This window comes from Pediculus humanus, genomic scaffold, assembly GCF_000006295.1.
Source record: "Pediculus humanus corporis 1103172107709 genomic scaffold, whole genome shotgun sequence".
Taxonomy (NCBI): domain Eukaryota; kingdom Metazoa; phylum Arthropoda; class Insecta; order Psocodea; family Pediculidae; genus Pediculus; species Pediculus humanus.
Genome location: NW_002987313.1, coordinates 5,278 through 20,547, shown reverse-complemented (window position 1 = coordinate 20,547; position 15,270 = coordinate 5,278). Strand labels below are relative to the sequence as shown.

Here is a 15,270-nt window from a genome sequence, read left to right as displayed (position 1 = left end):
TTTTCTTTAAATTTATAAATCCAGAAATCATTTGATTTCTCAAATCGACTTAAATCTTCAATTAATACCTTTAACGGAGCTTCATTATGAATTAAATTCATTTTTAAAAAAATTATAATCCTGCTTATTACATTTTATTATTATAATAAAATCTTATTTTGCGCGCCAAAAAGACATCTTAGATTATTAAGTCGAGCGGCAAAAAGATTATTGCGGCAAATTATTTTATTGTTAAATAGAATATAACTGTTATGGTGAGAATTAAAAAACGTTATTAAAATCTCTTGAGTCTTTGTAAAAAAAAAAGAAAAATGTATTCTTTTATTTGAAGAAAATTTATTAATATAATAATATACGGAGCATGGATTTAAATACATTTAAATAATAATGGAAATTTATGAAAAGTTGAAAACAATAAAAGTAATATGAAAATTGTAATTGTTGGAAGCTTAATAAAAGTATGTAACTAATTCATTTTAAATAAATAATAATTTTTAATAAAAATGTAATAATATAGAGAATTAAAAAATAAAGTTTAACATTTAAATAATATAGAATATTACTATAAAACAATTTTGTTTAAAAATTGCATTCAGAGAACTAAAAATCTTCTGTCAATTTGAAATGATTAAAAAAAAATTTTCAATGTAAAACAAAGAAAATTGAATTTTAAACAAAAAAATTAATTTTTTAAATTGTTTTACATCAAAATAATTAATATAAAAATAATTTTAGGGTCATACATTGTTCTTTCTATCACAAAAAATTAAAAAAGAGATATATATATATTACAAGTACAACTTCAAAAAATAATAATAATAATATTGGAAAATGCAAAACATGTATTAAAACATTTCAAAAAATTTTTTTTTATTTATAAAAAATTTTAGAGAGAGCAATAATAAACTATAGAATATATAAAATGGGGAAAAAAGGTATAAAAATTCGTTTAAAAAAAATTTTTTTACAACATTTTAAAAAAAAAAAAAAAAAAAACGTTTTTAGTAATAAATATTAAATGTTTTCCAGCAGTATATTATTTCAATAAAAATTTAAATGCTTATGTGCACTGGTGGGGAAGGGAAACAAAAAAATTTATTTATTTTAAATAATATGAAACTTTTTAGGGGCGTACCACCAAAGTTCTCTTGCTTTTTTTTTTTTTTTTTTAAATTTTATTTTAAATCAAATTTTTAATAAAAAAATTTCTCAGAAAAGTAAAACAATAGTGAACAATAACAAATATTATTATTATTATTTATTTATTTTAGGGATGTCCTTTGAATAATTCTTGAAATACTTTTAATATAAATAATTTATTATTGATTATTTGATCAATAAAATTATTTTATTTAATATTTTATCAAGCCCATAATAAGTTCTTAAAAAAAAATAAAATAAAAAACTTTTCCACCAAAACCTCAATAAAAAAAATATATATTATTATTATTATTATTAAAAGTTTTAATTAAAACTTTTGCAATTATTTTATTCATTAAAGAAAATTTTTCTTCTTTATTAATTTATTTAATGGTCATGACATTAATTAGTTATTATTATTATTATTAAATAAAATACCAAATAAAATTTTTTATTTTTATTTTTAATAAAAGGAAAACAAATGAAAAACAAATAAATTTTATACTTGAATAATTTTTGTTTTTGAAAAATATTTATTTATTTATTTTAAAAAGAAAAGAATTTTTTTTTTTTTGAAAAATATTTATTTATTTATTTTAAAAAGAAAAGAAATTTTTTTTTTTTTATAATTTGATTTTAAATAAATAATAATTTAAGATTTTAACAATTTTTAACAAAGAACTACAAAAAATATACATAATTTATTTATTTTAATGCATTTGTTTAAAAAAAAAAATTTTTTTTTTGTTCTTTTTATTATTTAAAAAAGTCATAAATTTTATTTTACTTTAGGTAATAATAATAATAATAATAATAATAATAAAAATATGGTTCAAAAAAAAATTAATAAATAATAATAATACATTAAAGGTTTTAAAATATTCATTAAATAAATTTTTTAATGTTATGGATTGTGTTAATCATTCAAATATAATTAAATAAAAAAAAAGTAAATTTTAAATTATTTATATATTAACAAGGCATTTTTAATAATAATAGAAAAAAGAATGAAAAAGAAAAAAATTTTCTTAAATTAATTAAAAACAAGGCAGCTTTTCCTAAAGTTTATGGAAGCGGCCATTTTGATTTAATACAACTAACCTAATTATTGAGCAATTTTTCATTAAAAATTATTCATTTTTAAAAAATGAATGAATTATTTATATTATTTACAATATTATTAAACATTTACATAATTTTTTTACACGCACACACACACAATAAATGTTTTTTACAATGTAGTTTTATCGTTTTCAAACATGTTATGAACTTTCATTTTGACTTTGTTACAGCGTGAAAAATATCAAACGTACGAACTTTGCATATCCGTTGGGGGACCGATACGAGGTACGTTTTCGGTAAATAAATTTATTTTAAAAACTTTTTCAAACGTTTGACGAAATTGACGACTCATGAAACAATAAAGTATAAAATTTATAGCGCTGTTTACGAGTGCTAATATATCCATTATTTCTCCAAATAAATTATAACAGTTACGGAAAAAACAAGTGCCCAATATTCCACTCAACAATCCTAAAATACCTGTGAAAATTCGTGTGCTTACTCAAAAAAAGTGTAAAAGAAAATTTTTTTTTTTCTTTTATATTTCCCACTCAAAATAGTGGCAATAAAAAAAAAAAAAAATAATAATAATGAATCGTACCTTGTGGTAATTCAGTAAGAAGGAAAAGTATTAAAATGGCGACCAACATTCTGGTTGTTCTGTCTGTTCTTTCTTTCGCCAAAATGACTCGTCTCTCAACGGAATTTTCATTATGATGAGTAGAATTTGCTGTTTTTAATAATTTGTTACGTTTGTTAATTTCGTAGAGAGCTTTAATTAATCGAATACTTATCACCGTCAAAATAACACAGGGTAACAATTTGATTAAAACTCCTGTAAATTTATTCATTCATTTTTCATTATGACGTAATCAATAATTTTTTATTTAGAAAATTTTCTTACCGTAAGTCCAAAACGTGACGTTGCACAACAATTGATCGTTTTCTTTGGCAACATCACTTAAATCTAAATGATACAAATAAATTTCAGCTGAATTTTCAGTTATTCTCGTTGTTTTTATGTAGAAAACAAAATAGGACGGTATGCAGAGAATTAAAGGTAATACAAAACTCGTACCGATAGCCACGCGACATCTTGGACCCGTGCACCAAGTTATGCTTTTATGCGGGTACCTAAAAATCAAATGATTTGTTTTTTTTTTTTTTTAATTTTTTAAGGGTAATGTACAAAACATTTACAAAGGTAACGATAAATACTACCGAATGGCTATATACCGCCATACCGCCAATGCAAGAGTTAAACATATTGAAATCGTATGAATTATTTGAGAAAAATGTACGTGAAATAAAATAAAAACTGCCCAAGAATATGGAAAATTTCTTTGTCCCGGAAAAATTAAATACATGTAAACGGAAAATGGAATGTATTCGAGCATAACCAATACATCTGCAACAGCTAATCCGGTTAAAATTCTATTAATGGGATTTGTAGCCATTTCTCTTCTTGTTAGAACTGCAACGTTAATGAGATTTGCTATCGTTCCAAAAAGGCAAACCATGAGACTCAGGTACCTGAAGGGTAAAAAAAAAAAATTTTTTTTTATTAATTCATAATAATAATATTTCTTGTTTTACTAAAGTTTATCCGGTTAATAAAAACAATTTAAATTTAATTTATGCAAAATAATACTTAAATAAAAAATTATTATTATTATTAAAATCTAATTAATTTTACATTGAAAAAACTTAGCAATTCAATTCATCTTGCGTGCAAAATAAAAATAAAAAATAAAAGTAAATTTTTTTTTTTTAATAAAATTAAATAAAAAAAAAGTAAAAAAATAAACGATTTACAATAAAACAAAATAATAATAATAATAAAATTTGCGGATGATGAACAAAAATAAAAATAAAAAAAAGAAAGTCGTAAGAAAATTTTCAAAAGACTTTTTTCTTTTTTCTTATTTTAAATTTAATTTATTAAGTCGAATAAAAACTTTTTATAAGTTTAGGTAAAAAAAAAAAAATAAAAAGAGAAAAAGAGAAAAAGGGGGGGCGGGGAAAAGAATTTTAAATAAATTTCATTAAGATTTTGGGTAAAAGTTTAAATTTTCTACCGTTAATTAACATTAAAAGCTTAACTAAATTTTTTAATTGAAACAGTAATAATAAAACAAAAAAAAAAGAAAAGAAAATTAATTTTTATGTTAAAAATAAGGTTTTAATGATTATTACAAATGGCGTTGTTAAGAAAAGGATTTTAATAAAATTTGGTATGAAATAATAATAATAATAATACGTAAATATAGTTTGGATTGATGGAAAACATTAATGTCGTCGTTGTCTAAGTTTTGATTATAGAAAGGCTGCCTATCATGAACACAAAAGAGGCGTTATTTGGCTTCAAAAGGGTGAAACTTCAAAGGGATCCTTCTAAAAGAAAGAGGCCACGTTATCAGAAAAGAAAATACTAGACAAGAAGTTCTGGAAATATTAAAAGTAAAGTTGATGACCATTTTCCATGTAAAAATAATATCGCCATATTGTAAAATAACATTGAATAAACAAAACCGGATGTTAAAGGTAATGTCAAAGGTCACTGCACTCATCCAACAAAAAAAAAAAAAGAAAAATTGTTTGGCATCTTTAAAGTACATGACATTAGTCATAAACTTTTTCGATGCCAATTTTTTTTTTTTAATTTTCCTCAAATAATAATAAAAAATTATTTTAATTATTTTTTTTTTTATTAATCGAGGATTTTTTTTTTTTTATATAAAGGAAAATTTTTATAACAAATAATATTTTTAATGTTAAAAAATTTACGTACGTACCCGTGAACATCTTTGTAACCGTTGGCAAAAGCTTTTAAAGTTCCATCACAATATTTATCTGGATCGTATAAACAAATTTCTCTCGGTGCAAGTATCAAACCTCGAATTGTATCGTTTGGAAAATGCATTTTAAAAAATCTATAAAGATCTTCTTCTGTTAAATTCATGCTCTGTATGAATTTTCTTAAACTTTCATAACTGAGATTAGGATTAAAAAAAGGAAGCGTCGTCGTCGTCGTCGTCGTCGTGGTCATCGAATACTCCATCATTAATTTTTTTTTTATATGACGTCACCTTTTAGTATTTTAAACTCGTAAATCGATTTTTTTTTTAATTTAAAAAAAAAATTTTACGCCATTTTTTTTTTCAATTAATTATTTCCGGTTTACATGATTTTATTGTAAATATCATAACGATCGAATTTTCCTAAAATTTTCCTAGAAAAATTAAAATCATTATATTAATAAATTTTTTCTTTTTTTTTTTTAGGGGAACAAGAAGTACTAAAAGTGTTTTAGTCAAATTTAGTGTTTAATTAATAATAATGATAATTAAAGTTTTAAACATAATTTTATTTAAATTTTCGCGAGTGAGAATTGTTTTAACAAGTTTATTATAGTAATTGTTTTGTGTGTGTGTTTATTATAGTAATTGTGTGTGTTTTATTACAAAAGTTTACGAAAATAATCCAATATGGGGGAGAGAGAGAGAAAGAAGGAAAATTTTGAAGAAAAGCCGAAGGATTCGGGTAAGTTTAATTTTTTTTTTTTTTCAAAATTACCGGAAAATGTCAAAAAATTCAAGACTAGTAAAAAAAATATTTTATTAATGATACTCGTATAAAAAGTTTCGAAACTATTTTATGGTTTTTTATTAAAAATAATAATAATAATAAAACAATTAAGAATTTTCTATATCCGGTTCGTAGTAGTATGTAAAAACATAAAATTTTCAAATTGAAATTTTTGCAAATTAATAAATTTAAATAACGAACGTGACGGTTTATTAATTTTTCAATATGGACGACAATAAAAGTTTTTTTTTTGAAACAAACACTTTATTAAACGTAATTAGAAAATTTTTTGTAAGAAAAAAAACGATTATGCGCATATAAATTTTAAAGACGCCATTTTTTTTTTTTTTTGGAAAATGAACGCAATGAAACAAATGTAAACATATTTTTTTATTTTAACAAAAATTTCTTTTTAAAATATATATATCGTGGGAAAAAGATTTAAAGTTTTATATCGTGTAAAGATTGAAAACCGGATGTCACAAATGTCCAAAATTTAAATTTTAAAAATTTTTATTACGTCAAAAAGAGATTTTTATTTACCGAATGTGGTTTAACACGAATGGAAAACTTTTTGAAATTCTAGAAAATTTTTTTTAAGGCTATTTATTTAACGTGCGTGTGCGTGTGCGTGATTTTTCTTTGCTTTGATTAAATATAAAGTTTCGTTGAAAAACAATTTTTTTTTCGGGGGGGGGGTACACAATTCTTTAATTTTAAAATTAAATGTTTTAAAAAGGTTTTTAAAAAATTATATTGATGAGTTTTGTTTGTTTGTTTTGTTTGAGTACCACGTGTGGTTCTTTCGAGAGTTTTCCATTCCTATGTTTTCATAGCGGATTGTTTTTTACTTATGTTCTTATGATGGAAAAAAAGGAAAATTTTCTAAAAAAAAAATGTTTTTATTCACTAGAAAAACTTTTTTTCTTTTTTTTTTTTTTAGCTGATTTTGAAGTTTTTCCCATTTTTTTTCTTTTCGATTCGAACTTAAAATTACATCAGTTTTTACAAAAAAAAAAAAATAAAGTGGTTTCTTTTTTGTGTCTTGTTTTAAAAAGAATAAAAAAAAAAAAGTGGTTGTTTGTCGATTCGGTCGATGGATAGATTAAAAAAGTAAAAAAAAAAAAAATTTTTCTCCCTCCCCACGTTTTTAAAAAAAAAAACGTTGGAAAAACCTTTTACGATTTTTCTTTTTTTTTTTTCCCATCGAATTTTTTTTTTTTACTCGAGGGTTTCGCATCATCAAATTTTTATATATTTTTTATTATTAAAAAAAAAAAGAAAGCGCACGAGAAAATAATTTAAAATTTTTTTTTTTTTTGCTTTTAATTCGAAATGCGGATAAGAATTTGGGAGAGAAAAATGGCGGAGATGATTTGTTAAAAAAAAATTTTCATTTAATTAATTTTTCGATGATGATTTTAAAACGCGTTGACACGTGAAAACACGTGACATATTATTATTAAATAATACGTTTTATAATATTTCAATTAAACAAAAAAAAAAAAAAAAAAAGAAAAAAGGAAAATTTTTGAATTCAAACTCAAATCTCTCTTTTATTATTATTATTATTATATTAAAACACGCCGTATTTTTTATAAAATACTTATTTTAATTATTTGTGTCATATTTATTCGAGCGTAAAATTTGTTTTGAAATATTTATTAAAAAAAAGCAAAACAAAACAAAACAAAATAAAAGAATGAATGAATGAAAAAATTGTCTGACGAGGGGATTAAAATTTTTTTTCATTTTATAAAAATTTCCAGACGGAAATACTTAAAATTTTTTAAGGCGATAAATAAATATAAGTAAAATTATTATTATTATTATTTTTTAGTACGGTTAAAAAAAATTCGGTTGAATAAACTTAAAGTGATTTGTGCTTTAATAAAAAAATTATAAGTTTTTTTTAATACTCGGTGATTTCCGTTTCCGTTTGTTTAAAAATTAAAAAAATAAGGAGAAGGGGTTTTTGTAAAAGGCGGTGAAAAAATCAAAAAATGTTTGACGATTTCAATTGTTATTTAAAAAAAAAGTAAAAATAAAAATGATGGCGTCACGTCTGGTCGCTTATGACGCCAGAACTCTTGTTCATTTCCTCTTCCGTCGAAACATTAATTCAGCAACCTTTTTTCCCATCGCTAAATTTCCACTTAATTGAGTATATTCCACTCGATGATGACAAAAAAAAAAAAACTGACGCTTTTTATCTTCTGCTACTGTTGTTGTTGTTGTTGTTGATGTCGACGCCGACTCCGCTACCGTTGCTGTTGTTGTTGTTTTTTAACTCTTTCAACTCATTTTTCCTCCTCTCACTCCCTCCTCGACGACATTATTTTCTCATTTTTCTCCTCTTTTTTTTATCTGCGTTTCGTTTATTATTATTATCATTATTATTATTATTATTATTGTTTCTTTTTCCTTTTTTAATTTGACAGCGGAATCCGTCGTTGTCGTCATCGTCGCAAAGTTTTTTTTTTCTTTAATCGTTTTAATTTAATTAAAACTTCATTAAAGCGAATCGTTAGTAATTTGTTCGAGTCTTCTCGGGTTTAAAAATTACAAATAATCGATTTAATCAATCAATTTTTATAACTGTTAGCCTTGAGTTCATCATGTTTATTATGTTGCAAACAAAACAAAACAAAACAAACAAACAAACAAACAAAACACAACGAAAATCTTTTTTCTTTTCTTTTATTTTTTTTAAACTTTAATTTTTTTTGCAATCCTTATTTTTTTTCTATTCCCTTTATTATATTTAATAAAAAAATTGTAAGATTTTTTTTGGGGGGTTTTGGGGGGTGGGGAAGGGGATGTAGATCAAGTTTTCGACAAAAAAAAAATTTATAATTCATTTCCAATATTGGAAAATAAAAAGTTTTAAATTTAAATTTAAATTAAACTGCAAAAAAAAATTTCGATATTTTAGTTATTATTTTTATTGACGTCATCATTTAAAAAAAAATCGTTAATAATTTGCAAAAAGCGAGTATAAATAATCATTCGAAACGTTTCATGTTTAATAATAATAATAATAGTAATAATAATAATAATAATAATAATAATAATAATAATAATAATAATAATAATAATAATAATGAATTAATAATGCATTTTATCAAATGAAAATAAATAAAAAATTAATTATTTTTTCAAACGTGTTTCCATCAATCAATGACTAAATTAAATTAAATTAACGTTTTCACGTATTTTTTTTTTTTTGGGGGGGGGGGAGAATTTTATTTGTAGTTTATTCTATACCAGGTTAAAAAAAAGGAGGAGGGGGGAAGGGAGAGAGAGAGGGAAATCTCACAATTCCTGGAAAAAATTTTAAATGTTAAAACAAGGAAAAATTTACGTTGGTTGAAAGTTTTTAACTTCCGTTAAAAAAAAAAGAAAAGTTTTTTGTTTTCCTTTAACGTTTTCTTTTTGTTTCTACCTTACCAGGTTTCTTTTTTTTCTTATGTTTTTTTCATTATTATTATTATTATTGTTTTCTTAGAATTACGGTTTTTTTGTATATACATTAGAATAATTATAAAGGAAAAGGAAAAGAAAACAGGAAGTTGTTTTACGGAATTATCCTTTAAAATTTTTAATTATTAAAATCTCATTAAGTATTATTTTGTTTTTTTTTTTTTTTTTTTTTTTTAATTTAAAAAGTTCAAATTGCACGATAATATTTTATAAATTGTTTATAAAGTTTTTTTTTTTTAATGAAAAACGACGCGAATCATGAAAGAAACATGGCGGACCGTATTCTTCGTAGAATGTTGTTGTACCTTTAAAACAACAACCGGGAAAAAAATATTTTACGGTTGTCGCATCGGAAACAATCCCTACAACGATATTTTTATTATTAAAAAAATAATAATAATAATTAAATTAATAATTTTTTTTTTTTTTGAAAGACTTCTAATGAAAATCGATTGAGAAAAGGAAACGAATCGAATTTTTTATTTTTTATTTTTAATTATAATTTTTATTCTAGTTACACTTCATTAATTTATATTATTGCCACTTTTATCATTATTATTATTATTATTATTATTATTATTATTATTATTATTTAATTTTAAAATTAAAAAATTTTTTAAATAACTTATTTTCTATTTTTTTAATTTAATTTAAGAAACAAACAGAGAAAGAAACCACAGAGTTTGTGTTTTAGTTATTTTTCCTAATTCTTATTCTCTATGGAAAATTAAATTTAAATTTCTATTAACATGAAATAAACAAGAAGGAAGCGTTTGAAAAAATTTAATTTAAAAATAAAATGATTGGATTTGACGTATGAAACATATAGGTGACGTTAATTTTTTTATAATTTTCACGAGGTAGTTTATTATTATTATTTATACAAGTTTAATTTATGGTAAATACCGATTCGTTTGACGTCACGAAACTGTCGTTTTCCACGAGGTTTAATGACACTTTTCCGACATAATATAAAGTAATTGTTGTTAAAATATTTAGAAAATTTATTCTTTTCTTGTGTGTTACGGTGATGCACTTATCAGTGTATCCCATTCGATTCGAAAAAAAAAAATTTACGGTAAAAAACTGGGGATCCATTCAAAATGTCTGATTCGATTCACTCGAAAAAAAAAAAAAAATTTTATTTATTTTATAAACCAATAAAACGATTTCTATTTATTTATTTTATTTTATTTATTTTTGTCTATATATATATTATTGCGTCATCCGATGGAAAACTCGTTTCGAAAACGTTTCATTTTGATAAATTCTATTAATCGAATTATTATTTTTTCAAATTAATGACGTCATTTTTTAGAATCGATTTAACGCCTTTAATTTTAACGTTTAATATTAAAAATTGTTAAAAATTTAACCTGTTGAACTCTATCTCTCTCTCTCTCTCTCTCTCTCTCGTAAATTAAAGCTTTTAATTTTGATCTTAAAAAGCAAAAAAAAAAAAGACAAAATCCGACATAAACGCAGCAGCAGCAGGAGAAAAAAAGAAAATTCTCAAATTCACAATTAAAACTTCAGGGTCGAAAGGGTTTATAAAGATATCCCTGAGTTTTGGAACTCCATGATATCTTAATGGAAAAATACGCTTACGTTTCCAGTTTTTATATTTGATTACATTTAAACGTTTCTCCAGTAATCAAACGTTATTCAATTTATTACATTTTCAACGTCGATCCTAAATGATTTAGAATAAAAATGTGCAATTTACGTATAAAATTTTCCAGTTTAAATAAATAAATGTTATTATTATTCTTTTACTAATAATAATAATAATAATGATAAAATTCTATCGAATTTATATTCAAAATGAGTTCGAAAGAAAAAGAAAAAATTACGTAATTAATTTTAAATCGTATAATTTTTTACTCGTTCGGAATGTGATTAGTTTTTTTTTTTTTTAGATTCTTTTCTCCATTTTCTCATGATTGGAAAATCTAACTTTACTTTTAAAAAATTATTATTATTATTATTTTTTATAGAAGTGAGTAGAATCTAATTATCGAAAGTAAAAACTGTCTTTTCAATCGGTTTCCTTTTTTTCGATAAAAAAAAAAAAAAAAAAAAAAAAAAAAAATCGTTTTAAGCAAATTTTTTTTCCCCCTCTCCCCTCCCTCCTTTTTTTGTACCTTTGTGCGTTTTTCCTACGTTTTCCACGCTACGTTTTTTTTTCTCCTTCGTTACTTTTTTTTTAAATATTTTTTTAAATAAAAAACAAAAATAAAAATCAAATTTACTTTCGTCAAAAGTTTTTTTTCATTTCTCTCTCTCTCTCTGTCCTTCTCTCTCTATACGTGGATTTAATATTTTTCTTTTTCTTTCGTTTGATGTTTTATTAATTTTTTTTTTTCTACTAAAAAAAAATATGTAAAAAAAAAATGAATGCTTTATAGAGAGAGAGGGGGAAGGGAGAGGGGAGAGGGGGAGAGAGAGAAAGAGGGAAGGAGGGATAGGGATTCAAATGTAAAAAATAAATAAAAAAAAAAATTCATCGTGTTTTCGACATAATTCGAAAATAAAATTCGACGTGAGGAGATATCAATGATAAGAAGAAAAAAATGAAATAAAAATTTTTCTTTTTTTTTTATCAAACGTTTACGACATAAAAATTTTGTCGCAAAATTAAAAATTATTATTAATTTAACAAAATGGCGACAACAATTTTTTATTCCAAAAATTTTTTCGTCGCATCTTTTATTTACGTACGACAAATAAATTTTTTTTTTTTCTTTTTTTCATTTTCTTCCATGTTTGTTTTTCGTTCATTTTTTTAGTGAATTTGATTATTATTATTATTATTATTACGTAATAGAAAAAAAAAACGCATGAAATATTTATTATTACGCAATCGAGTAACGTACAAAAAAAAATAAAATAATAATGATAAACAGTTTTCCTTTTGACGTCACACTTTGAATTATTTTTCAAACACGTATTTTCATTTCCCTCATCAACTATTGAAACAACTCTCTCTCTCTCTCTCATCTCTCTCTCTTTCTCTCTTATTTTAAAAATTATTATTATTATTACTATTTTCAATTTTACGCAAGAATTATCTCGGATTTTGTAGGAATCCTTTAAGCATTTATTTTTCTTTTTTGAACTTTTTCTCAAATTCCACAAGAATTAGGAAAGTGAGTGTGTGGAATTTAAGTTTTTTGAAAAACTTTTCCGAGTAAAAACTTTATTAGAAAATTTGTACAACAAATGGGGGGGGGCGGTCCTTCCGAAACAAAATGTAATTTTCCCTTTTTTTTTTTAAATTTAAATTTAAATTTAAAATTTAATTTTATTAATGGAAATAATTTCTTTTATGTTTTTCATCTTCTGTTTTTTGATACTTTTCAATAAATACATAATCATTTAAAAAAAAAAAAAAATTTTTTTTAAATTACAATTGAATCGTGTTAGGAGATGAAAATTTTATCCTTTTTCCTTTGTTATCGATTTAAAGTTCTTGAAAAACGGAAAATTTTCCTTTTTTATTCACCGAAAAAGGATTTTTATTTGTTAACAACAACATTTTTTGACATCGATATATATAATTTTCTTAAATTTTTTTTTTTTTGTTAAAGTGAATATTAATAATAATAATAATAATAAGAACACGTGAACCACACACGTGAAAAATTTTCATAAAATTCGATTTAAAAAAAAACGTCACACAGGAAATGACGTAAATCGGTTATCCGTATCCTTGTTATTTTCGTAACAATTCGGGTTTGATACGAATTATAAAAAAAAAAAAAACTTTTATGATACTCATCGTTATCAACGGTCAAAATAATAATAATTACGTTAAAAAAAAAAACAAAAATTTTTTTTATAATTTTTTTTTTCAATTCAAAACATTTTTTCATGTAATCGACGTTAAAATTTTTTTTTTTAATACTTCACGTTCTAATTACGCTAATTAATTAATTTATTAATTAATTAAATTTATAAGAAAAAAAAAGTGAATGAAATAATAAAAGTTTAGGTTTTATTTAAAAAAAAGGAAAAAAAAATCAAAGAAAAAAGTTTTAAAAAAAATAATTTTTACGAATAAAAAAAAAAAATAAAAAGTTTTAATTAAATTAACTCGTGGTGTGTCTTTTTTTAAAAAGATGAAACAGGTTTTTAAATAAGTCCAATGATCCATGGACGCCAAAACCTTTCGGCACATTTTACCTTTTGTTCAATAATAATAATTAAAATGCAATAAATTGTGGAGTTCAATGTTTTACTATAATCAATTTAAAATACAATTTTTAACGGTTAATGATGCATATGTTAAACACTAAAAGAAAAAAAACGTTGACACTAAATGCAATCTTTAAAATGCACACGTGCAAAAAGTTATCAAAATATTTTCCAAAACGGAAACGGAACTTAAAAAATCTTTTCCCTTCTCTCCTTCCTCTGTCTCTCTCTTTCTTTTTCTACGAGCGGTGAAATAAACTTATTATAATAATAATATTACGTAATTTTTATCATTCGAGGAAAAAGGTTTTCGCGTCGGTTTATTTTTATTGCACAAAAACGTACGGATTGAAAATTACGGAAACGGAAATAATAATAATAATAATAATTAATTAAAAAAGTATTTTAGTAAAAATTGTATTAAATAATAATAATAATAATATTAATAATAATAAAAGTTATTTATTTATTGAAATACTTAACAAAAATCGGGAAAATTTAAAAAAGTATATTTTTTTTTGTAAAAAAAAAAAAAAAAATAAATAAATAAATAATAATTTCATTTGAAACATCAAAATGTGAAGTAATTGAAAAATTTATGTTGCGGAGGTAGTAGTGGCGGTGGGGGGCGTGCCAGCGGGGGAGAGGGCGGGGAAAATAATTTTTTCAAGGAATTTTTTTTATATGTTTTATTATATTATTGTTTATGAATTTTTATTTTAATAACGATCAGTTTTGAGTTTATTAAATGAAAAAACTCGTCCCTATTATCATTATTATTAATAATTTTTTTTCGGAAACCTTTTTTCGTATAAAAAAAGGAAAAAATTTGAAATTTATATTAAATATTTCAAAAAATTTTTTTTTTTTTAATAAATTTTCCTGGAATTTTATGTTATGCAAGATTAAAATTTTTGTTGTTAATGTTGTTATTTTTGTTGACAATTTAAATTTAAAAAAAGAACACATCGAAATTTTCATACGAATTTCTGTAGAATTTGATAAATGTTGCTTTTGTACGTTAAAGAAAAAATTCTTCTTCTTAGATACCTTAAATACCTTAAAAGGTTGGAAACGGAAACGGAAACTTAAAAACATTCTGTTGACGATAAGTCAAATTTTTTTTTCGATATCAAATCGATAAAAAAAATTATTATTATTTTTAATAAATTTTTTTTTTTTTCTAATTGACTTCCCGCGGTTTTCACCTTGACATTTTTAAAAATAATAATAATAATAATAATAATAATTTTTCACGTTGTTTTTGATTTATATCACGTTAACGATTGTAATTAATAATTTTAAATTTTCACATTTAGTTGTTATGAAAAAACAAAAAAAATTTTCTTTTTAATTAAAATTATCGTTTATGAAATTTTTTTTTTTTTTTTTGTTAAATTCGCACAATTTCCCTTAACAAACAAACAAACAACAACAAAAATTTCAAGGTTAACAAAAAAAAAATGAAAAAAAAAAGTTATTTTTATTTAATAAAGTAAATTAATGTCATTTATTGTTATGAAAAAAAAAAAAAGTTTTATTAAACTTTTTGAAATATTTATTTTCACTGTTTTCTCCAGATATACATTGTTCTGGATAATTTAAGTTCTATTTTTTTTTTTTTTCATTACATTTGTTTAAAATTCTCATTAATTATTTTTTAAATTGTGGATCATGTTGTTTTTAAAATTATGCGTTACATGTACAAACAAATAAAATGGCGTAATGTAAACCAGGCGTTTTTTTTTTTATATTTGATTGCTAAAAGAAAGATAAACACGCCAAAATTTGTCACGTGAT

The 15,270-nt window shown here is 22.4% G+C and overlaps 1 protein-coding gene across 1 annotated transcript; it reads right to left on the bottom strand.

Moving 5' to 3' along the window:
* Window positions 1–2,443: 2,443 nt before the first annotated feature.
* Window positions 2,444–5,263, bottom strand: Phum_PHUM309270 (class A rhodopsin-like G-protein coupled receptor GPRmys, putative; the record flags this gene model as incomplete). Its single annotated transcript, XM_002427272.1, has 5 exons — window positions 2,444–2,682; window positions 2,804–3,037; window positions 3,107–3,336; window positions 3,424–3,735; window positions 4,998–5,263. 5 exons carry the CDS (start codon window positions 5,261–5,263, stop codon window positions 2,444–2,446), a joined length of 1,281 nt encoding a protein of 426 aa, XP_002427317.1.
* Window positions 5,264–15,270: the final 10,007 nt, after the last annotated feature.